The following is a 25,006-nucleotide window of genomic DNA, read 5'->3' as shown; positions in this document are numbered from 1 at the left end:
TGAGAATTCTATTGTGGACAATATGAAGAATGAAGTATGACCATCAACATTTTGACCAGAGGAGGATTTTTAATCTTAAAGCTTCAATCTCTTCCCCACCCATTGGGTCCACTTAGAATTTTGCCCTGGAACAGAAACTATGTTCCTTGTAATTCAGGTGATTTTATGCATAAAACACACACATACATACTCAGGAAACCTCATGGTTTTTTCTGCTCAACACATACTCTCTTCAAAACCATTGTCTTAGAATTTGTCATAAGCAATCAAATTTATTTTTTGTAACATATTTCTGTTTGCATTATGAATCAGGAATTGGAAGATATGAATGAAATCAGCCCAGCATAAAATGAACACTAAACTCACCAAGGCAATAGTAATAGACAATTCTAAGGTATTTATTGATAATTGTAACAATGAGGGATTAGAGATTAAAAATTACTATTTAAAAAGTTCAAAGTCTAAGAACACAATAATCTTCAAAGAGAATATATCTCATAAATACTAATATGTCCTATACTAAACTATAAACATATGCAACATGATTGTATTAGCATAGTTATGACTATTATTCTGGTTAAAATCCTTACACTTTAGAATACTGTTTAATGATTTAAAAATGAATTCTATACAATTATTAATGATGTCAGATAATTAATGGAAGGTGAAAGAATTTTTCATATTTTATTTTTGAAATAAGTATTTAATATAAGTTGAATTTTGGGCAAAAATGTTTTAGAATATTATCAATATAGGGTTTCAGTATGAGAATTCTCTGATAATAGGGTTTCAACAATAAATTCTGACAATAATTTTCTCATTTTAAATAACGTTTCCTTATGAATGTTAGGACAATAATTTTCTATTATCTCCATGCATGGATCTATGGAGTCCAAGCTTTGAGGTTGGGATAAAATATTTGCCATGTCCTATATATTTGTAATGTTTCTCTCCAGGATGCATGCTGGGTTGTCTTTGAAGGCACTATTTCCACGTCAAGGATTTCCACTCTCCTTACATTAGTAAAGTTGCCTCTATTTTGTATTCTGTGGTGGTACTGAAGATTTGAGGACAGGGAAAAGTATTTACTACAGTCACTAAACTTACAAGGTTGTTTCCAGTATGGGTTCTTTGATGAAAATGGAAACTGGAGGATCAGTTAAAAGATTGCAACACAGTCCACGTTTGTAAGGTTTATCTCTTGTGCGGATTCTGTAGAGAACATAAAGACTTGGAGAGTTAGTGAATGATATGCCACCTTCATTTCATTTGTAAGATTACTCTCCAGTATGGATTCTGTGGTGAGCTTTATGATCTGAGTGTTGTGTAAAGGATTTGCCACTTTCATTATATTTCTACAGCTTCTCTCTTGTATGGATTCTATAGTGAACTTGAAGTGTAGAGGATTGTGTAAAAGATTTGTCACACTCATTACATTTGTAAGGTTTTTCTCCTGTATGGATTCTATAGTGAACTTTAAAGTATGTGTACCTTGTAAAAGATTTGCCACATTCAGAACATTTGTAAGGCTTCTCTCCTGTATGGATTCTGGAGTGATATTTAAACTCTGAGTACTGTACAAAAGATTTCCCACATTCATTACATTTGTAAGGTTTTTCTCCTGTATGGATTCTATAGTGAACTTTAAAGTATGTGTACCTTGTAAAAGATTTGCCACATTCAGAACATTTGTAAGGCTTCTCTCCTGTATGGATTCTGGAGTGATATTTAAACTCTGAGTACTGTACAAAAGATTTCCCACATTCATTACATTTGCAAGGTTTCTCTCCTGTATGAATTCTGTAGTGACCTTTAAGCACTTTGTTCTGTGTAAAAGATTTGCCACATTCAGAACATTTGTAAGGCTTCTCTCCTGTATGGGTTCTGTTGTGAACTTTAAGTTCTGAATTCTGTGTAAAAGATTTCCCACATTCATTACATTTGTAAGGTTTCTCTCCAGTGTGGATTCTGTAGTGAACTTTAAGGACTGAGTTCCGTGTAAAAGATTTCCCACATTCATTGCATTTATAAGGTTTTTCTCCTGTGTGGATTCTGTAGTGAACTAAGTTTTGAGGATATTGTAAAAGATTTCCCACATTCATTACATTTGTAAGGTTTCTCTCCTGTATGGATTCTGTAGTGAACTTTAAGCACTTTGTTCCATGTAAAAGATTTCCCACATTCATTACATTTGTAAGGCTTCTCTCCTGTATGAATTCTGTAGTGAACTTTAAGCTCTGAGTTCTGTGTAAAAGATTTCCCACATTCATTACATTTGTAAGGTTTCTCTCCTGTATGGATTCTGTAGTGAACTTGAAGTTTTGAGTTCTGTGTAAAGATTTCCCACATTCATTACATTTGTAAGGCTTCTCTCCTGTATGGATTCTGTAGTGAACTTTAAGGTCTGAGTGCTGTGTAAAAGATTTCCCACATTTATTACATTTGTAAGGCTTCTCTCCTGTATGGATTCTGTAGTGAACTTTAAGGCCTGAGTTCTGTGTAAAAAATTTCCCACATTTGTTACATTTGTAAGGTTTCTCTACTGAGTCAATTCTGTAGTGAACTTGAAATTTTGAGGACTGTGAAAATGATTTTCTACAGTTACTAAATTTATGAAGTCTTTCTCCTGTACAGTTTTCATGGTAAACTTTAAGTCTTGAGGAGCAGGTAAAGAATATTCCACATTCATTACATTTGTAAGGTGTCTCTTGGGTAGGAGTTCTATCTTATGCTTGATGATTTGAGGACTGAATAAATGATTTCCCATACTTATTACATTTATTTGCTTTCTGTGCCCTCTCAAAGCTTAAAGGTTCATTTGAGGCTTCCCTATATATTTCATACAGGTATCTCTTGGACTCTCCATTTATCCATGGTCTGGTATAACAGCTATGAATTGAAGATTCACTTAAAATAGCATTCGTATTTTCATTTATACAATGTTTCTGTATGGTATGCTGTTGCAAAGAAGACTGGGAGCAGTGATTAGAGAAAGTCATTTTCCTATGCTTGCTATAATGATATTCTGGAATAAAGCTGCTTATCTGATTTTCACTTGGATTTGTTTTACAAATAGAATCTTCTAATATGGCATTATCATGATATAATATCTCCATATATTGATTGTTTTTGTAATACATTAGTAAAGGATTCTTAACATAGCCTATTTTAGTATGAATTATTGTGTTAGAGCTTTTAAAATTACCTCCCACATTATATCTTCCATGATTCATTGCATTCATAGATTCTTTCTTATGTTGATCTACATCATATAACTCGTCACTGAGTAGGTTTTGCTGTGGGAAATGCCATACGTTTTGAGAGGAGTATCCTTCCCCTTGATGACCTTCAGTACCTTTTTCATGGCTCCACAATCTCATTTGTTCATAGAGCACTGAAGCACTCTTTACTCTCATATTCTGTAATATATACATCAGGAAACACAATTTATTCTTCCAAATGTCACTTTGTAATGCTTGTGTATTTCCGTGAAAAATAGTGTTGTGTTTCAAATCTTGTGAATTATTTCCTTGAGAATCCTCCAGTTGTGAAAATGAGAGTGACCAATGCTGACTTCTTTCAGGGGAAGTTACGGTTTCTTGATAATTGTCAGAAATGAAAAAGATGTGCTTTTCCAATTGATCCTTTACATAATCATATAGTTCATACTCCATACTATCACATCTATATTCCCAGAACTTGTTTCGATATAGATCTGAAAGGGTACTACATACAAATCTTCGTGTTATTTTGTTCTGGAAGCAATCCTGTGTATGTCCTTTGGGGAGTAGCTTCTTGGTATAATCACATAACAGACCTGAAAATATTAAAAACAAATAAATATATGACATTTTGGTGTTAGGTGAAAACAATATACATACATAGTGTATGAAACAGCACCATTGTGAGCATCGTACAAATTCAGTACTGAAATGCAGCAATTTTCATAGAAATAAACAATTTCAAAACATAATGGAAAATAGACTATATATCATGAAACATGATAAGTATTTTATAATATTATGAATGTCATAATTAAGTATCCGTTATAACATTATATCTTGGCCAAACTTAGTCTGCACAGGTGAGAGTGAGGACCACAGAGGCAGACAGCTTCTGGGACAGGCGGGAGCCACAGAGCCGCTGAGGCAGCACCCTTTTGGGGCCGCAGACATCCGGAACCCTCCCAGCCTGAGGACAGTGGTCCGCCATGCAGGGAGCGCCATCTTGGCTCCAGGACTCCGCCGAACTTAGTCTACACAGGTGAGAGTGAGGACCACAGAGGCAGACAGCTTCTGGGACAGGCAGGAGCCACAGAGCTGCTGAGGCAGCACCATTTTGGGGCCGCAGACATCAGGCACCCTCCCAGCTGGAAGACAGTGGTCTGCCCTGCACAGGAGCCCTCTGCCTCAGGAGTAGGGAGCACATCTTGGATCCAGAACTCCACCGAACTTAGGAATTTAGTCTGCACAGGTGAGAGTGTGCACCACAGAAGCTGACAGCTTCTGTGACCTGCCAAAGCAACACAGCATCTGGGAAAGGTCCTGTTTTCAGCCTTCTTCTTCGGCCAGAAGGAGGTCCAAACACCAGATATCTGTACACCTTCCCTTTAACAGGAAAGCTTGTCAGCAGAGAGTGCTCTAACCACTGAAACTCAGAGGAGAGAGCCTGTCTCCCAGGTCTGCTGACAGACGGTACTCAGAATCACCAGAAGAACAACCTCTGAACAGAGACAACTATAACAACTCCAGAGATTACCAGATGGCGAGAGGTAAACGTAAGAATCTTACTAACAGAAACCAAGACCACTCACCATCATCAGAACCCAGCACTCCCACTTCGCCCAGTCCAGGGCACCCCAACACACCTGAAAAGCTAGACCACAATTTAAAAGCATATCTCATGATGATGGTAGAGGACATCAAGAAGGACTTTAATAACTCACTTAAAGAACTACAGGAGAACATGGCTAAAGAGTTACAAGTCCTTAAAGAAAAACAGGAAAACACAACCAATCAGATGATGGAAATGAACAAAATCATACTAGACCTAAAAAGGGAAGTAGACACAATAAAGAAAACCCAAAATGAGGCAACACTGGAGATAGAAGCCCTAGGAAAGAAATCTGGAACCATAGATGCGAGCATCAGCAACAGAATACAAGAGATGGAAGAGAGAATCTCAGGTGCAGAAGATTCCATAGAGAACATCTGCACAACAATCAAGGAAAATGGAAAATGCAAAAAGATCCTAACTCAAAACATCCAGGAAATACAGGACACAATGAGAAGACCAAACCTACGGATAATAGGAGAGGATGAGAATAAAGATTTTTCAACTCAAAGGACCAGCAAACATATTCAACAAAATTATAGAAGAAAATTTCCCAAATCTAAAGAAAGAGATGCCCATGAACATACAAGAAGCCTACAGAACTCCAAATAGGCTGGACCAGAAAAGAAATACCTCCCGACACATAATAATCAGAACAACAAATGCACTAAATAAAGATAGAATACTAAAAGCAGTAAGAGAAAAAGGCCAAGTAACATAAAAAGGCAAGCCTATCAGAATTACACCAGATTTTTCACCAGAGACTATGAAAGCCAGAAGATCCTGGACAGATGTTATACAGACACTAAAAGAACACAAATTCCAGCCCAGGCTACTATACCCAGCCAAACTCTCAATTAACATAGATGGAGAAACCAAAGTATTCCATGACAAAACCAAATTCACACATTATCTCTCCACGAATCCAGCCCTTCAAAGGATAATAACAGAAAAAAACCAATACAAGGACAGGAACCACGCCCTAGAAACAACAAGAAGGTAATCCCTCAACAAACCTAAAAGAAGACAGCCACAAGAACAGAATGCCAACTTTAACAACAAAAATATCAGGAAACAACAATTACTTTTCCTTAATATCTCTTAATATCAATGGACTCAACTCCCCGATAAAAAGACATAGACTAACAAACTGGCTACACAAACAAGACCCAACATTTTGCTGCTTACAGGAAACACATCTCAGAGAAAAAGATAGACACTACCTCAGAATGAAAGGCTGGAAAACGATTTTCCAAGCAAATGGTATGAAGAAACAAGCTGGAGTAGCCATTCTAATATCTGATAAGATTGACTTCCAACCCAAAGTCATCAAAAAATACAGGGAGGGGCACTTCATACTCTTCAAAGGTAAAATCCTCCAAGAGGAACTACCAATCCTGAATATCTATGCTCCAAGTACAAAGGCAGCCACATTCATTAAAGAAACTTTAGTAAATCTCAAAGCACACATGGCACCTCATACAATAATAGTGGGAGACTTCAACACACCACTTTCACCAATGGACAGATCATGGAAACAGAAACTAAACAGGGACACAGTGAAACTAACAGAAGTTATGAATCAAATGGATCTGGCAGATATCTACAGAACATTTTACCCTAAAACAAAAGGAAATACCTTCTTCTCAGCACCTCATGATACCTTCTAGAAAATTGACCACGTAATTGGTCACAAAACAGGCCTCAACAGATACAAAAATATTGAACTTGTCCCATGCATCCTATCAGATCACCATGGACTAAGGCTGATCTTCAATAACAAAATAAATAATAGAAAGCCAACCTTCATGTGGAAACTGAACAACACTCTTCTCAATGATACCTTGGTCAAGGAAGGAATAAAGAAAGAAATTAAGGACTTTTTAGAGTTCAATGAAAATGAAGCCACAACATACCCAAACTTATGGGATGCAATGAAAGCATTTCTAAGAGGAAAACTCATAGCTCTGAGTGCCTCCAAAAGGAAACTAGAGAGAGCACACATTAGCAGTTTGACAACATACCTAAAAGCACTAGAACAAAAGGAAGCAAATTCACCCAAGAGGAGTAGACGGCAGGAAATAATCAAACTCAGGGGCAAAATCAACCAAGTGGAAACAAGAAGAACTATTCAAAGAATCAACCAATCAAGGAGATGGCTCTTTAAGAAAATCAACAAGATAGATAAACCCTTAGCCAGACTCACTAGAGGGCACAGGGAAAGCATCCTAATTAACAAAATCAGAAATGAAAAAGGAGACAAAACAACAGATCCTGAAGACATCCAAAACACCATCAGATCCTTCTACCAAAGGCTATACTCAACAAAACTGGAGAACCTGGATGAAATGGAGAAGTTCCTAGACAGATACCAGGTACCAAAGTTGAATCAAGATCAGGTTAATGATCTAAACAGCCCTATATCCTCCAAAGAAATAGAAGCAGTCATTAATAGTCTCCCAACTAAAAAAAGCCCAGGACCAGATGGGTTTAGTGCAGAGTTCTATCAGACCTTCAAAGAAGATCTAATCCCAGTTCTTCACAAACTATTCCTAAAATAGAAACAGAAGGTACTCTACCCAACTCATTCTATGAAGCCACAATTACTCTGATACCTAAACCACAAATAGACCCAACAAAGATAGAAAACTTCAGACCAATATCCCTTATGAATATTGATGCAAAAATCCTCAATAAAGTTCTTGCTAACCGAATCCAAGAACACATCAAAACAATCATCCATCCTGACCAAGTAGGTTTCATCCCAGGGATGCAGGGATGGTTCAATATATGGAAATCCATCAACGTAATCCAGTATATAAACAAACTCAAAGACAAAAACCACATGGTCATCTCGTTAGATGCGGAAAAAGCATTTGACAAGATCCAACACCCATTCATGATAAAAGTCTTGAAAAGATCAGGAATTCAAGGCCCATACCTCAACATGATAAAAGCAATCTACAGCAAACCAGTAGCCACCATCAAAGTAAATGGTGAGAAGCTTGAAGCAATCCCTCTAAAATCAGGGACTAGACAAGGCTGTCCACTTTCTCCATACCTATTCAACATTGTACTTGAAGTCCTAGCCAGAGCAATTCGACAACAAAAGGAGATCAAAGGGATACAAATTGGAAAAGATGAAGTCAAAATATCACATTTTGCAGATGATATGATAGTATATATAAGTGACCCTAAAAATTCCACCAGAGAACTCCTAAACCTGATAAACAGCTTCGGTGAAGTAGCTGGATATAAAATTAACTCAAACAAATAAATGACCTTTCTCTACACAAAGAATAAACAGGCTGAGAAAGAAATTAGGGAAACAACAACCTTCTCAATAGTCACAAATAATATAAAATATCTTGGCGTGACTCTAAATAAGGAAGTGAAAGATCTGTATAATAAAAACTTCAAGTCTCTGAAGAAAGAAATTATAGAAGATCTCAGAAGATGGAAAGATCTCCCATGCTCATGGATTGGCAGGATCAACATTGTAAAAATGGCTATCTTGCCAAAATCAATCTACAGATTCAATGAAATCCCCATCAAAATTCCAACTCAATTCTTCAATGAATTAGAAAGTGTAATGTGCAAATTCATCTGGAATAACAAAAAACCTAGGATAGCAAAAACTCTTCTCAAGGATAAAAGAACCTCTGGTGGAATCACCATGCCAGACCTAAAGCTTTACTACAGAGCAATTGTGATAAAAAACGGTGTGGTACTGGTATAGTGACAGACAATTAGATCAATGGAATAGAATTGAAGACCCAGATATGAACCCACACACCTAAGGTCACTTGATCTTCGACAAGGGGGCTAAAACTATCCAGTGGAAGAAAGACAGCATTTTCAACAAATGGTGCTGGCACAACTGGTTGTTATCATGTAGAAGAATGGGAATCGATCCATTCCTATCTCCTTGTACTAAGGTCAAGTCTAAGTGGATCAAGGAACTTCACAAAAAACCAGAGACACTGAAACTTATAGAGGAGAAAGTGGGGAAAAGCATTGAAGATATGGGCAGAGGGGAAAAATTCTTGAATAGAACAGCAATGGCTTGTGTTGTAAGATTGAGAATTGACAAGTGGGACCTCATGAAACTGCAAAGCTTCTGCAAGTCAAAAGACACCATCAATAAGACAAAAAAACCACCAACAGATTGGGAAAGAATCTTTTCCTATCCTAAATCAGATAAGGGACTAATATCCAATATATATAAAGAACTCAAGAAGGTGGACTCCAGAAAGTCAAATAACCCCATTAAAAAATGGGGCTCAGAACTGAACAAAGAATTCTCACCTGAGGAATACCGAATGGCAGAGAAGCACCTGAAAATATGTCCAACATCCTTAATCATCAGGGAAATGCAAATCAAAACAACCCTGAGATTCCACCTCACACCAGTCAGAATGGCTAAGATCAAAAATTCAGGTGACAGCAGATGCTGGTGAGGATGTGGAGAAAGAGGAACACTCCTCCATTGTTGGTGGGATTGCAAGCTTGTACAACCACTCTGGAAATCAGTCTGGCGGTTCCTCAGAAAATTGGACATAGTACTACCGGAGGATCCAGCAATACCTCTCCTGGGCATATATCCAGAAGATGTCCCAACCGATAAGAAGGACACATGCTCCACTATGTTCATAGCAGCCCTATTTATAATAGCCAGAAGCTGGAAAGAACCCAGATGTCCCTCAACAGAGGAATGGATACAGAAATTATGGTACATTTACACAATGGAGATATTAAAAAGAATGAATTTATGAAATTCCTAGCCAAACGGATCGACCTGGAGGGCATCATCTTGAGTGAGGTAACACAATCACAAAGGAACTCACACAATATGTATTCACTGATAAGTGGATATTAGCCCAAAACTTAGGTACCCAAGATATAAGATACAATTTGCTAAACGCATGAAACTCAAGAAGAATGAAGACCAAAATGTGGACAATATGCCCCTTCTTAGAATTGGGAACAAAACACCCATGGAAGGTGTTACACAGACAAAGTTTGGAGCTGTGATGAAAGGATGGACCATCTAGAGACTGCCGTATCCAGGGATCCATCCTATAATCAGCTTCGAAACGCTGACACCATTGCATACACTAGCAAGATTTTGCTGAAAGGACCCAAATATAGCTGTCTCTTATGAGACTATGCCAGGGCCTAGCAAACACAGGAGTGGATGCTCACAGTCAGCTATTGGATGTATCACAGGGCTCCCAATGGAGAAGCTAGAGAAAGTACCCAAGGAGCTAAAGGGATCTGCAACCCTATAGTTGGAACAACATGATGAACTAACCAGTACCCCGGAGCTCTTGTCTCTAGCTGCATATGTATCGAAAGATGGCCTAGTCAGCCATCACTGGAAAGAGAGGCCCATTGGACTTGCAAACTTTATATGCCCCAATATAGGGGAATGCCAGGGCCAAAAGAATGAGAATGGGTGGGTAGGGAAGTGGGGGGCGGTATGGGGGACTTTTGGGATAGCATTGGAAATGTAATTGAGGAAAATATGTAATAAAAAATATTAAAAATAAAAATAAAAAAATAAAAATAACATTATATCTTGAAACAAAAGTGTTAGAACCAAATAATAAAACTTTTTCCTTCTGTGAAACTGAATCTTCAATATAGTAAAAACCATCTATCCAATGACAAAATAACAAAAATGAGGAACTATAATACATCCTTTAGGACTCAATTATAATATAACATTAAACAATGGATTTAAAATCAGAGAAAATATTTATAAGAAAACGTGGAAAAATATATTATAAAATCTGAAATGTTCCAACATTCCATAAAGATATCTCCTCAGTAGCACTCATAGGAGTTTTATTTGTAAAAGCTACAAACTGTAAAGAACCAAGATGGAAACCTCATCTGAATAATGGATAAAGAAAATATGGTAATTCTATACAAAGGAACACTGTTCAGATGTGAAAAACAAAGACCTCAATAATTTTCAGTCAAATCCATATAACTTGAGACTATCAGCCTGTTTGAGACAACCCGGCCTCCAAACAATACTCATATATATATATATATATATATATATATATATATATATATATATATATGGCATAAAAATGTACCATATTACACTCTTAAGACCAAAAGATCATTCAAATGAAGAAATGTCCAAACAAGGAAGCCTGAATTTCACTTAGAAAGGAGAATTAAATAGCATAAAATCCAGATGGATAAAGGGAACTAGGAGATTCTGTGTGTTAGGGAGGGGAATGTGGGTTTCAGGATCAGGCATAAAGAAGAACATGATAAAAGGACTGATGCTTATGAAAATAAATAGAAATCTGCAATTGATGGTGGTCGGTGATGGGGGATATCTTCAGGATGAGATAGATACCAGAGATAAGGGAAGAATCAATGAATCGTTTGGGGTGATCTTAGTTGTGAGTGGCTATATTAGAGATATGGATCCTGAAGGGGTGACCTCCTGTATTCAGGCATAAATGTAAATAGAGTGTTAGAGATACCAACCTACACAGAAGTTTTTCAAATCTAAATTTATCCTGTCTACAAAAAAAAACACAAGTATTGGGGATGGAGCAGAAACTAAGGGAATATCCAACTAGTAACTGGATGAAATTGAGACCTTTCCCATGTGCAAGCACCAATCCATGACTTTATTAATGATACCCTGTTATGCTTGCAGACAGGAGTTTGTTGTCTTCTGAAAGGCTTCATCCAGCACTTGACTCAGACAGACACAGATATCCTTGGACAAACAGTGGATGGTTCTTGGGGACTCTTATAGAAGAAAAGGAAAACGTATTGTGGGTCCCAAAGGGGATAAAAACTCCACAGGAAGAGCAACAGAGTCAAATAACTAGGACCTATGGATCTTTAAGAATTGGAAACACCAACCAAATGTCATGCATGAACTGAACCTAGAGATATATGTAGCAGGTGTGCATCTCGACCTTCAGGTGAGTCCTGGAAACTGGAATGTGGGCTATCTAAAAAGCTGTTATGTGTGCATGGTATATGTTTGGCTATCTGGGCTATCTGGTCTGGACTCAGTGGGAGAGGAAGCACTTAGTCTGGTAGGGAATTGAAGTGCCATCTTGGAGTTATACCCATGGGAACCCTACCTCTTCAAATAGAATTGGATAGGGGATGGGGGAAGGATTGTGGAATGGGTGACCAGGAGTGAAGCAGTAATTCACATATAAAGTGAATTAGAAAAAAAAAAAAGCAAATTAAAAATAGGATATGATCTAAAATGGTTAAAATTTTAAGTATAGCAGAGAAAGCATATCAGGCACATAAGAATAGAGAATTTCAAAATTTTGTTGTATGTTAAGGAATATTCACTGAGACACGTATTCTTAAAATATCTAATTGTTGTGCAACATGATAAAGGGCTAGATGCATAGAAAATCAATTTTCCAAACATATTACTATGTAAAACTTTATTTTAAATTAATATGAAATTCTTGACCAGACATTTGAACAGTTACACAATTTTTAAATTATAATTTCAGAATCCTAGATCTGCACTCCATTCCATGGATTAAATGTCTGTCTACATCCCTGGAGGCTGTTTCCATCCTGCTCAAACAGGTAAGATTACCAATCTTCTCCCTACTGGATTCTCTGGAAAACACAGCTGCCATGAGGTCTGCCCTATCTACTCTGTGCTGCATCTTCCAGCCAATATCTCTTCCTGCAATCCCAGATATGTGTAGACATCAGGAAACACATGCTCTTGCTGCCTTCCTAGAAGCCTGCCAACACCTTGGACAACAAGAAGAATGAACCTATCTGTGACTACAGTCTCTGTCTGCAACCCTGGAAGGTTGCTGCCACCCAGGAAAAACAGTATCTATAAGAAATCTCAGAGGCCTTAGACTACCAGGAACTACCACCTCAACCTGCAAAACCAGATACCTAACAGTGAGTACCAGGACTGGAAAGACCAGGACCTCCAGATGGCCCAAGGATTGGAAAAAAATGTAACAACAAAATTGAGGGAAATAATGGTACTACTATAACATAGCTTTCCTACAACTCTACACATTGTATATCCTCATATTCCTAATGAGCAAGAAAATAACCTTGAGTCTAACATTATGAAGATGATGGAAGACATTTAAAAAGAAATAAATAAAATTTATTTACAGAGATTCACTTAAAGAAATAATAGAAAATATAATTAAACAAGTAGAAGCCTTTAAAAAGAAGAAAAATTAATACTAAGTAGTATAGGGCAATTCATTCCAATAGATAAATAAAACTAATAAAAATGTTAAGATATGAAAAGGAAAATAGGAACAATGAAGAATCTGAGACAACCTTAGAAAGACAAAATCTAGAAAAATGTTCAGGAGTTTTAGATATAAGCATCATCAACAACACATGAAATGTAAGAGAACATATCAGGCTTAGAAGCTAGAATACAAACTCAAGTACAAAGGTTCAATCCATTATCATCAAAGGGAGAGTATGGGAGCATCCAGAAATGCATGGCACAGGAACTGCTGAGGGATCTCTATCTTTTTCTGCAGTCCAGTAGAGGACAACTGGTTTCCAGGCAGCAAGGAATAGGGTATTAAAACTGATGCTCACAGTGAGATACCCACCCAAAAAGGCCAAAACTCCTCTCCTGATAGTGCTACTCCTTAGCCCAATCAAATACAATCCAACAGAGTGGGGAATAGATTTGAATGCAATGGTACAGGAGACAACATATTGATCAGAACAGTGATTGCAAAGGCTCCAAGATCAATGATATTTAAATGGGATCACCTAAAACTAAAAAGTGATTGCAAGGCAAACAATACCATCTATAGGATGAAATGGCAGACTATATACTGTGATAAGAAACACATGACCCCAACATGTGACAGGTGACTAATACTCAAATATATAAAGAACCCAAGAAATTAGATAACAAGACTCCTGGCAGCAGCAACTCCATATCACCTTGGGTGCAAACTTGGCAGACGGTCCCACAGTCCCCAGAAGACTGTCCTCCCGATTTTAATATCACTAGTTAGTGGAACACATCATCTGTTCCAGACCAATCATGATGGGCCTGTGAGAGCAGGAGCAAAGATTACTGTCTTCCCTGCCTGCCCAGCTTATCAGGTTCCCTCTAATTGCTACTGGTACACCTTGGTTTTTTCACACACCAGACAGACCCACGGTCCTGAGAAGAGACACCAATTCCAGGCACTGTAACAAGCACAGATTCTTAGGATTCCAGGATCCCAGGATAAGAGGAGCTTGGTTACACCAGGATCTCATGGTCTCAGACTTGGCTTGACTGCCAAAAACCCTGATACACCCAGAATCTCAGGTTCACAGGAGACCAGAATAACAGGATCACAGAGAAACCTGGACTCTGAGTAGTTCTGAATCAGCTAGTAATATAGGAAAAACAGGAGTCAATCAGATATATTGAGTGCAGCAAGCACTTGAGATAATCAGATGGAAGGAGGCAAGCATAAGAACAGAAGCAACAGAAACCAAGGTTACTTGGCATCATCAGGAACAAATTCTCCCACAATAGCATGTCCTGAATACACTGTCACACCATAAAAGCAACAAATGGATCTAAAGTCACTTCTTATGATGATGATGGAGGACTTTTAGAAGGAAATACAGAAGACACAGGTAAAAAGCTAGAAGACCTTAAAGAGGAAACAAAAAAAAAAAAAATCCTTAAAATGTTAGAGGAACGGAGCATGGTGGCACACGCCTTTAATCCCAGCACTCGGGAGGCAGAGTCAGGTGGATTTCTGAGTTGGAGGCCAGCCTGGTCTACAAAGTGAGTTCCAGGACAGCCAGGGCTATACAGAGAAACTCTGTCTCAAAAAAAAAAAAATGTTAGAGGAAAACACTAACAAACAGGTGAATGAATTGAACATACCCATTCAGGATCTAAAAATGCAAATAGAAACAATAAAGGAATCACAAAGGGAGACAACTATGGAGATAGATATCCTAGGAAAGAAATAAGGAACCATAGATGTGAGCATCAGCAACAGAATACAAGAGATGGAAGAAAGACTCACAGGTCCAGAAGATTCCATAGAAAACATGCACATAACAATCAAAGAAAATGAAAAATGAAAAAAGATCCTAACTCAAAACATCCAGGAAATCCAGGACACAATGAGAAGACCAAAACAAAAGATAACAGGTATAGATGAGAATGAAGATCTTCAACTTAAAAGAACCAGCAAAAATCTTCAACAAAATTATAGAAAAAATGCTTCCCTAATCTAAAGAAAGAGTTGCCCATGAACATAAAAGCCGCCTACAAAACTCCAAATAGACTGGAACAGAAAAGAAATTCCTCCTGACACATACTAATCCGAACAACAAATGTAGTAAATAAGGATAGAATATTAAAAGCAATAAGGAGAAAAGGTCAAGTAACATTTAAATACTGACCTATCAGAATTAAACAAGACTTCACACAAGAGACTATGAAAGCTAGAAGATCCTGGACAAATGTTATACAGACCCTAAGAGAACACAAATGCCAGCCCAGGCCTCTCTACCAAGAATAATTCTCAGTTACCATAGATGGAAAAACCAAAGTGTTCCATGACAAAAGCAAATTCATATAATATCTTTCCACAAATCCAGCCATCAAACGATAATAAAGGGAAAACTCCAACACAAGGATGGAAATGACACCCTAGAAAAAGCAAGAAAATAACCCTTCAACAAACCTAAAAGAAGATGGCCACAAGAACACTATCCCAACTCTAACAGCAAAATTTACAGGAAGTAACTTTTCCTTAATAACTCTTTTTTTTTGTAATATTTTTTTATTACGTATTTTCCTCAATTACATTTCTAATGCTCTCCCAAACATAAATGAACTCAATTCCAAAATAAAAACAGATAGACTAAGAGACTGGCTGCATAATCAGGCCCAAGGTTTTGCTGCATACAGAAAACCCACCTCAGGCAAAAACACATCCACACCACGTCAGAGTAAAAGGCTGGAAAAAATTTTTCCAAGCAAAAGTTCCAAAGAAAAAGGCTGGAGTAGCCATTCTAATATGAAATAAAAGTGACTTCCAACCCAAAGTTATCAAAAAATTAAGAAGGGGAATTCATACTTATCCAAGGTAAAATCTTCCAAGATGAACTCTCAGTTCCGCATATGCTCCAAATGCAAGGACATGCACATTCATTAAAGAAACTTTAGTAAAGTTCAAAGCACACATTGCAACTTCCACAATAATAGTGGGAGACTTCAACACCCCACTCTCACCAATGGACAGATACTGGTAACAGAAACTAAACAGAGGCAGGGTGAAACTAAGAGAAGTTATGAAACAAATGGATTTAACAGATATCTACAGAACATTTTACCCTAAAAGGATGTACCTTCTTTTTAGCACATCATCTTACCTTCTCCAAAATTGACCATATAATTGGTCACAAAACAGATCTCAACAGATACAAAAAATATAGAAATTATCCCATGCATTTTATCAGGTCACCATGGATTAAAGCTGATCTTCAATAAAAACATAAATAACAGGAATCCAACATTACCTGGAAGTTGAACTTCACTCTATTCAATGATAATTTGGTCAAGGAAGAAATAAAGAAAGAAAATAAAGGCTTTTTAGAGTTTAATGAAAATGAAGCCACAGCATATCCAAACTTATGGGACACAATGAAAGCAGTTCTAAGAGGAAAACTCATAGCTCTAGGTGCCTCTAAAAAGAAACTAGAGAGAGCACACACTAGCAGCTTGACAGCACACCTAAAAGCTCTAGAACAAAAGGAAGCAAATTAACCCAAGAGGAGACAGCAGGAAATAATCAAACTTAGGGCTGAGATCAACCAAGTGGAAACAAACAGAACTGCACAAAGAATCAACCAAACCACCAGCTATTTTTTTTTTTTGAAAGTCAACAAGATAGATAAACCCTTAGCAAACCTAACCAGAGGGCACAGGGCAAGTATCCTAATTAACAAAATCAGAATTAAAAAGGGGGACATAACAACAGAACCTGAGGAAATCAGAAGTATCCTCAGATCTTACTACAATAGGCTATACAAAGAGGCTCAACAAAACAGGGAAACATGGATGAAATGGACAATTTTCTAGACAAATAAAATGTAACAAAGTTAAAAACGCATCAAATTAATTATCTAAACAGCCCCATATCCCCCTAAAAAAATAGAAGCATTCATTAATAGTCTCCCAACCAAAATTCAAACGACTTCAAAAATAGAATATGAGGTACTCTACTGAACTCATTCTATGAAGCAACAACTACTCTGATACCTGAACCACACAAAGACCCAAAAAGAAAGAGAACTTCAGACAAATAACTGTTATATTGATGCAAAAATACTCAATAAAATTTTCAGAAATGAAATCCCAGAACACATCAAAATGATCATCCATCATGATCAAGTAGGCTTCATGCCAGGGATGCAGGGATAGTTTAATATAAGGAAATCCATCAATGTAATCCATTAAAAATAAAAACTAAAAGAAAATAAAAACATATGATCATCTCGTTAGATGCTGAGAAAGCATTTGAAAAATCCAACACCCATTCATGACATATGTCTTGGAAAGATCAGGAACTGAAGGCCCATACCTAAACATAATAAAAGAGATATACAGCAAGCCAGTAGCCAACATCAAAGTAAATGGAGAGAAAGTTGAAGCAATCCCACTAAATCAGGGACTAGACAAGGCTGTCCACTTTCTCCCTACCTATTCAATATAGTACTTGAAGTCCTAGCCAGAGCAATACGACAACAAAAGGAGATCAAGGGGATACAAATTGGAAAGGAAGAAGTCACAATATCACTATTTGCAGATGATATGATAGTATATATAAGTGACCCTAAAAATTCCACCAGAGAACTCCTAAACCTGATAAACAGCTTCAGTGCAGTACCTGGACATAAAATTAACCCAAACAAATCAATGGCCTTTCTCTACACAAAGGATAAACGGGCTGAGAAAGAAATTATGGAAACAACAACCTTCACAATAGTCATAAATAATATAAAATACCTTGCTGTGATTCTAACTAAGGAAGAGAAACATCCATATGATAAGAACTTCAAGTCTCTGTTGAAAGAAATCAAAGATCTCAGTAGATGGAAAAGTCTCCAGTGCTCATGGATTGGCAGGATTAATATAGTAAAAATGTCTATCATACCAAAAGCATCTACAGATTCAATGCAATCCCCATCAAAATTCCAACTCAAATCTTCAATGAATTAGAAAGGGGAGTTTGTAAATTCATCTGCAATAACAAAAAACCTAGGATAGCAAAAACTCTTCTCAATGATAAAAGAAGCTCTGGTGGAATCACCATGCCTGTCCTAGGGCTATACTACAGAGCAATTGAGATAAAAACTGCATGGTACTTGTATAGCAAAAGACAGGTAGACAAATGGAATAGAATTGAACACCCAGAAATGGACCCACACACCTATGGTTCATGCCTACTTAATTACATTCATAGTATTTTCAGGTACTGCAACACTATAGGAAGACAAAAAAAATTATTACTCTCACCAAGATAAAGAATTTTTTAGGTCCAATGCAGATCTTACTCGAATATATGTCCATTCGTGGTTATAATGTTCCAACAGGTTTGGAGTTTCCTACCAATTTTAAAGTGGCAGCGTTATGGCTTTGTGACTTAAAACCCATAGGGGATACTGCTTATGAGGCTAAGAACAAGAGATCAAAAGGACCTGGGTCCTATAATAAAATCTACTATTCTTTTTCTTTTTAATTAATCTTTTTATTTGTTTACATTTCAAATGTTATCCTCCTTCCCAGGTACTCCTGCACAAACACCCCATTCCATCTTCTATCTTCCCCCTACATTTTACCTCTATGAGGGTGCTACTCTACCCACTCACCCACTTAACCACACCACTATAACATCCCCCTATGCTGTAGAATCCAGCCTCCACATGAAGAAGGACCTTCCCTCCCATTGATGACTGGTAAGGTGATCCTCTTCTACATACGTATCTGGAACAATGGCTCTCTATATTTATACCCTTTGGTTGATGATTTTTCCCCTAGGAGCTCTGAAAGAACCAACTAGTTGATATTGCTGTTAATATATCATTAAATCCCATATTACTTCCCCTAGCTTATCCATTGGGGTCCACAGGTCAGTGTATCTGCATGTGTGTTTGTCAAATGCTTGTAGAACCACTCAGGGAACAGCCAAAGCAGGATTCATTTAGCAAGCTCTTCTTGGCATCACCAATAGTGTTGCAGATTGCTGTATACAGACTGGATTGTTACATAAGTAGGTTGGTCTCTATATGGCCTTTCAGTCAGTCTCTGTACCAATTTTTATCCCCGCCTTTCCTTTGGACAGAAAATTTCTAAGTTAAAATTTTTATATATGTGGGTAGTCTCATCCCTCAAGTTGAGGCTGTGCCTATCTACTGGAGATAGTTTCTGCTGACTATATGGTCACTTTCTTGACTATTTTGGCTACACTCATTTGTGTCCTGGGAACCTCTACATTCCCTGGAATCTGGGACTTTCTAGTGGCTACCACCAGTTCCTTTTTATTTATTGCTACATGTTTCTATTCAATATCCGGAACCTCTGAATTTCTCTCTTCTTTCTTTTAATACCTGAACTTGCTCCCATCTTCCCCTCCCACGTTCCTCCTTCCCTCTACCTCCTGTGATAATTTTGTCTCACATTCTTTGTAGGATTGAAGCATCTACATTTTGGTCTTCCTTCTTCTAAATCTCCATTCAGTTTGTGGCTCATATTGTGGCTAGTGTGTGTTTTGGGGCTAATATCCAAGTATCATTGAGTATAGAACATGAGTGTTCTTTTGTTTCTGAGTTATATTACTCAGGATGATACTTTCTTATTTCATCCATTTGCCTGTGAATTTCACGAAGTCCTTTCATTTATTAGTGGAGTAGTACACTGTTGTTAAAATGTACCACTTTTCTGTATTCATTATTATGTTGAAGGATATCTAGGGTGGTTCTATATTCTGATTATTACAAATTAGGCTGCAATAAATATGGTGGAGCATGTTTTCTTTTTATATGCTGGAGGAAATTTTGGGTATATACCTAGTAGGGGTATAGTTTAGTCTTCAAGTAGAACTATTTCCAGTTCTCTGAGGAACTGTCAAGTTGATCTCCATAGTAGTTTTACAAGGTTGCAGTACCACCAGCAATGGAAAAGTGTTCTGATTTCTCCTCATCCTTGACATCATCTTCTACTTCCTGAGTTTTGGATCTTAGCCATTATGTTTGGTCTGAGGTGAAATCTAAGGTCCTTTAGATTTGTATATCTGTGATGACTAAGAATGTTGAACATTTCTTTAAGTGCTTCTCAACCATATGATTTCCCTCATTTGGTAATTCTTATTTAGCTCTGTACCCCATTTTTAACAGTCTTATTTTGTTCTCTAAAGACTAACTTCTTGAGTTATCATGAAATTTTGGATATTAGCCCTCTATCAGATATAGAGTTGGTAAAGATCTTTTCTCAATAGTGGTTTGCTGTTTTATCCTATTTATAATGTCCTTTGCCTAAGTTTTTCAATATTATAAAGTTCTGTCAATTGTTCACTTTAGAGCATGAGCCTGTGTTGTTCTGTTCAGGAAATTTCCCCTTGTGCCAATGTGTTCAAGGTTCTTTCCCACTTTCTCTTCTATTTGATTCTTCCAATCTGATTTTTATGCGGAGGTTCTTGATCCACTTGGACTTGAGCTTTGCACAAAGAGATAAGAATGGATCAATTTGTATTCTTCTACATGTCAACTACAAGTGGTAACAGCACCATTTGCTGAAAATGCTGTCTTTTTTTCCACTGAATGGGTTTGTGTTCCCTGTCAAATATCATGTAAATTCTCTCTACAAGTCAATTAAACATAGATGTGTGGTTTCATTTCTGTGTCTTCAATTCAATTCCATTCATCTAACTGTCTGTACCAACTCCATGCAGTTTTTAATCACTAGTATTCTGAACTAAACATTGAGGTCAGGGAAAGTGACTCCCACAGAAGATATTTATTGTTAATAATGGATTTTTCAGGAGCTGGAGAGATGGGCCAATGCTTAAGAGCACTTACTGATCTTCTAGATGTCCTGAGTTCAATTCCCAGCAATCAAATGGTGTCACACAGACATCTGTAATTGGAACGGATGCCCTCTTCTGGTGTGTATGAAGACAGCAACACAGTGCTAAAATTCATTAAATAAATGGATGAATGAATGAATAAATAAATAAATAAATAAATAAATGTTTTTAAAAACAATGAATTCAGCTATCCTGAGTTTTTTGATAGTATATATAACTGACTCCCAGATTTCCAGCAGAGTACTCCTACATCAGAGAAACAACTTCAGCAAAGTGGCTGGATATAAAATTAACTCAAACTAATGAGTAGCCTTCTTCTGATCAAAGGATAAATGAGCTGCAAAAGAAATAAGGGAAATGAAACCTTTAAAATTGCCAGAACTGATATAAAATATGTTGATGTGACCCAAACAAAGTAAGTAAAATATATGTATGATAAGAAGTTGAAGTGTTTGAAGAAAGAATTCTAAGATGACCTCAGATGATAGACAGATCTCCCATGCTCATTGGTAGGATTATCCTAGTAACAATAGCCATCTTACCAAAAGTAATCTACAGTTTAAATGCAATCTCCATGAAACATCCAAGTCAATACTTCAGAGAAAGAGGAATTCTCAAATTCATCAAAAATCTACTTTTAGTACTACAAATAAAATTGGCAGTAATATGACTCTTAAAATTATACCTTTTTTACTAGAAATGTACATCACTAAGAATTCAATGGAGAAACGATATGAATATCAAAAATATACAGAAAGAGAAGGACTTCAGAGCACGCAGTCTTATATAATTTTTTTAACATAACCTCCTACCAAGAATCAAGAACCTAAACACAAGGTGACACAAAAGGATTTTAAAGGCCAGATTTAATGAATGATGCTAAATAAAATGCATGTTTTCTGATGCAACCAGAACAATGTCCACATAAGCTCAATGAGAATATGACAGCAATCACAAGACCAGTACAAGAAAGACAATACCCTAGCTTTAAGAAGGAGAAAGAGTTAGAATGTGTCACCCAAAGGAAGAAATTATACAAAGTTCACAATTTCTTAGAGAGGGAAAATAAATTTTATACTATGTATGGACACATGTTCGATTCAAGAAATATTACTAGAACAATTCAGACTCCATGATTAAATACATTTTTGGTTTCTACTTTTTTTCATCTGAGAGAAAGAGAAAGAGAGAGAGACAGAAAGTGAGAGAAAAAGATAGAGGCAGAAAAAGAGACAAAAAGACAGAAAAGTCAGAGAAATGATATTGAGTTTGTTCAGAGAGTGGAGATGGTCTGACAGAAGCTGAAAAAGAGAAAAATAAGGGGAAATATATACTCTAACACAAATAAAAATGGAATAAATCAATAAACTACTCAAATATAAATGATCATTACTGATCATTCACATGTAACAGAAAAATAACAGTAGTTAGAATATAATCTGATACTTTGTAAAATCGTTAAAACATTATATTTCAAAACATGAGTATTCAGGTAAAATGAGGGAGAGATCATATAGTATCCATGTTAATACAGTTTCTTTTATTCATTATTCTGAAAGAAATTCTTAGGAACAATTTCTATTGCAGAGCTTTTCTAGCCATATGTCAGGTCTAGATTACTCCTGGTTTTATATTCATCACATGACATAAAATTTCCCTTCAAATTACCTGTTTTTTTTTTCCTTCCATAACTTCTCTATCAGCAATCCATGTTTCTTTGTTTTGTTCTAGACAGAAGATTACCTCTGACTTTGAAACAGCAACACCTGTACATTCAAATGAGCACAAAAATATGCCATTGTATATACTCACATACTAGCACAGAACTATGATATTTAAGTGACATGGAGAGAATAAAAGATAAATGAATGAAATTTTATATTCACTTCTTTCCAAAGTGTTTTAGAGTCTACACACCAAAGCCTTTTTAAATTCTGAATTTCATTGTACATTTAAAACATTCAATAAAGCCAACTTTAGGAGTCAAAGTACATTCATTTATAAAAGCAACACGCTGCCTTTTCAAAAAGGGTATAATATTTACTAAACAGCATTTTAAACGTAAAAGCAATATAAAGGTAAATAACATATTAACTATAAATCAGAGTATTAAATACATATAAAGCAAAAGAGAAAGACTAATTAACGGATGTCAGACCCAAATAGTAGTAGGAATTTTAGATATCTCTAAATGAAGTAGAAATTATGGAGAAAAAAATATTCTTACCCACAGAAACCAGGCTATTGTAATTCTCCAACATGACATCTCTGTACAAAGCTCTCTGAGCATAATCCAGACATTCCCACTCCTCCTTAGAGAACTCTATAGCCACATCCATGAAAGTCAATAGACCCTAAAATTAAAATTAACAGTATTCTCTTTTTTTTGTCAATTAGTCAAAGGAATGATAGTTAAATATAGAACTTTTTTGATACCAATAACGAACATGCATATTTGAAAAATGATTTTTGAGATAAAAAAGGTTATCACTTCTCAGAACAGTTCCAATAGTCAAGAAAAATTCATGAAGATGGTCGTTACCTTTTTGAGGACACATTGCATAATCCTCTAAATGATCTAATGGTGATCACCAAAGCAAGCATGAAACAGAGATATTTACAGCAAGCTTCAGGGGAGTACCAACATTATATTTCTGGAGTATCAATAAAAATAAAATCATAAATGGGTCAGCATGACATGAAGAAATCTATTAAATGGTTGCAGCAGAAGGAAGACAGAGAGCTATTGAAAAAGGCCCTGAGATGAAACATTCAAGAAACATGCACCTCTCTTCACAGACAAATAATGACTCAAGTAACACACAGTAGAAATCAAGTATATACATTCATCTTTAGTCTCATATAAACTCATTTTTTATTAGAAATATTTACGTATTTTCACATTATGTTTTCATTTATGCAAGTCATATTGAAAAATATGAAGGAGACTGGTTAAAGGAAATATCTGTTTTTAGCTCACCAGTGACATAACTTTTAAGGAAGTAATACAGAGAATCATATGAAAAAAATAGTTCTGTAAATTTGAGCTAGAATAGAGAAGGTTTGAAAGTTCTAAAAACCCATGCATACATTTACCTTAGAAGAAGACATCTTTCCTTTCTCATTCAGAAGTGAATATCTCACAAAGGTTTACATTAAAATTTCACCTTCCAGGAACCATATGCAGGTAGAAGGAGTGACTCTCCCTATTTCTACAAAAGTTGAAGAGTAGAAAGCAGAAATCAATACTGGCCACATACCATGCCTTGTGCCAGAGGAGATAGAAAGGAAAATGGAGCTTCTACAGGCAGAAGAAACAAGATTTTTGTAAGAATTTCCATATATTTGCCTGAGATGACCTATCAAAACAGAATTGACACATATTTATTCGATAATGGCCAGAAGTATAGAAGTATCACCAGCTGGAGAGATTTCTCATACTGGTAAGCAAGACTTTCCTGGAGTGAAGAAAATCAAGGCAATAAATGCCTGCTTCACTACGATCTTAACAGAGATATTTCTTCTACCATCTTACTCCCACAATTCCATGGTTTTTAAGGATGTCCTAGGATCATATTATCTAAACAGGTCCTTTTAACAGTGACATTGCTTTTTTTGGACTCATGATCAAGAACGCTATTTATTTATGCCTATATATGAAACACCTGCACCTCTTTTAGTCCGTTCACCTGTCACTGAAAGCAGCTGAAATTCATTCTCCTACAACGTCTTCCATCTTGGCACTTTTTACTGATAAGAGGCTGAAAATACAGTTATATTAAAAGCATCTTTACCAAACAATGTGATTAAATTTCTACAAAGAATATACTGGACAACATAAGGAGATAACTTGTACTGCTGCAAAATTCACCCATTTTCTACAAGAATACTACCATGAATTCAAATTGTGCTTCAAGGTTTTGTTGGAAATTTTCATTCATTTCTTCTTTTCAATATTTTTGCTCTACATGGTATGATTTTCCCACTTTATGGCTATATGACCTGGATGGGAGAATTTTCAGAAATGCAAGATAAACGCTTAGTCT

At 36.4% G+C, this 25,006-nt stretch overlaps 1 protein-coding gene and 1 pseudogene across 1 annotated transcript; both read right to left on the bottom strand.

Annotated features, from left to right (window-relative positions):
• Nucleotides 1–1,103: 1,103 nt before the first annotated feature.
• LOC115030330 (uncharacterized) lies at nucleotides 1,104–3,674 on the bottom strand (annotated as a pseudogene).
• Nucleotides 3,675–3,745: 71 nt separating this feature from the next.
• Nucleotides 3,746–24,071, bottom strand: LOC147003785 (zinc finger protein 679-like). The gene is made up of 4 exons (XM_085839570.1): nucleotides 24,057–24,071; nucleotides 23,188–23,314; nucleotides 22,629–22,726; nucleotides 3,746–3,817 (listed from the first exon to the last, which is right to left on the bottom strand). Exons 1-4 carry the CDS (start codon nucleotides 24,069–24,071, stop codon nucleotides 3,746–3,748), a joined length of 312 nt encoding a protein of 103 aa, XP_085695696.1.
• Nucleotides 24,072–25,006: the final 935 nt, after the last annotated feature.

Source organism: Mus caroli, unplaced genomic scaffold, assembly GCF_978045245.1.
Source record: "Mus caroli unplaced genomic scaffold, Mus_caroli_1 scaffold_7, whole genome shotgun sequence".
In the NCBI taxonomy this organism is placed as follows: Eukaryota; Metazoa; Chordata; class Mammalia; order Rodentia; family Muridae; genus Mus; species Mus caroli.
This window is presented reverse-complemented; position numbering and strand designations above follow the sequence as displayed.

What these genes read in the sequence shown, in the direction of transcription:
- LOC147003785 (XM_085839570.1), bottom strand. An exon ending in CAATAGCCTGGTTTCTGTGG is followed by an intron (nt 22,727 to 23,187) that starts GTAAGAATATTT and finishes TTGAATGTACAG; the next exon opens with GTGTTGCTGTTTCAAAGTCA. An exon ending in TGGAAGGAAAAAAAAAACAG is followed by an intron (nt 3,818 to 22,628) that starts GTAATTTGAAGG and finishes TAATATTTTCAG; the next exon opens with GTCTGTTATGTGATTATACC.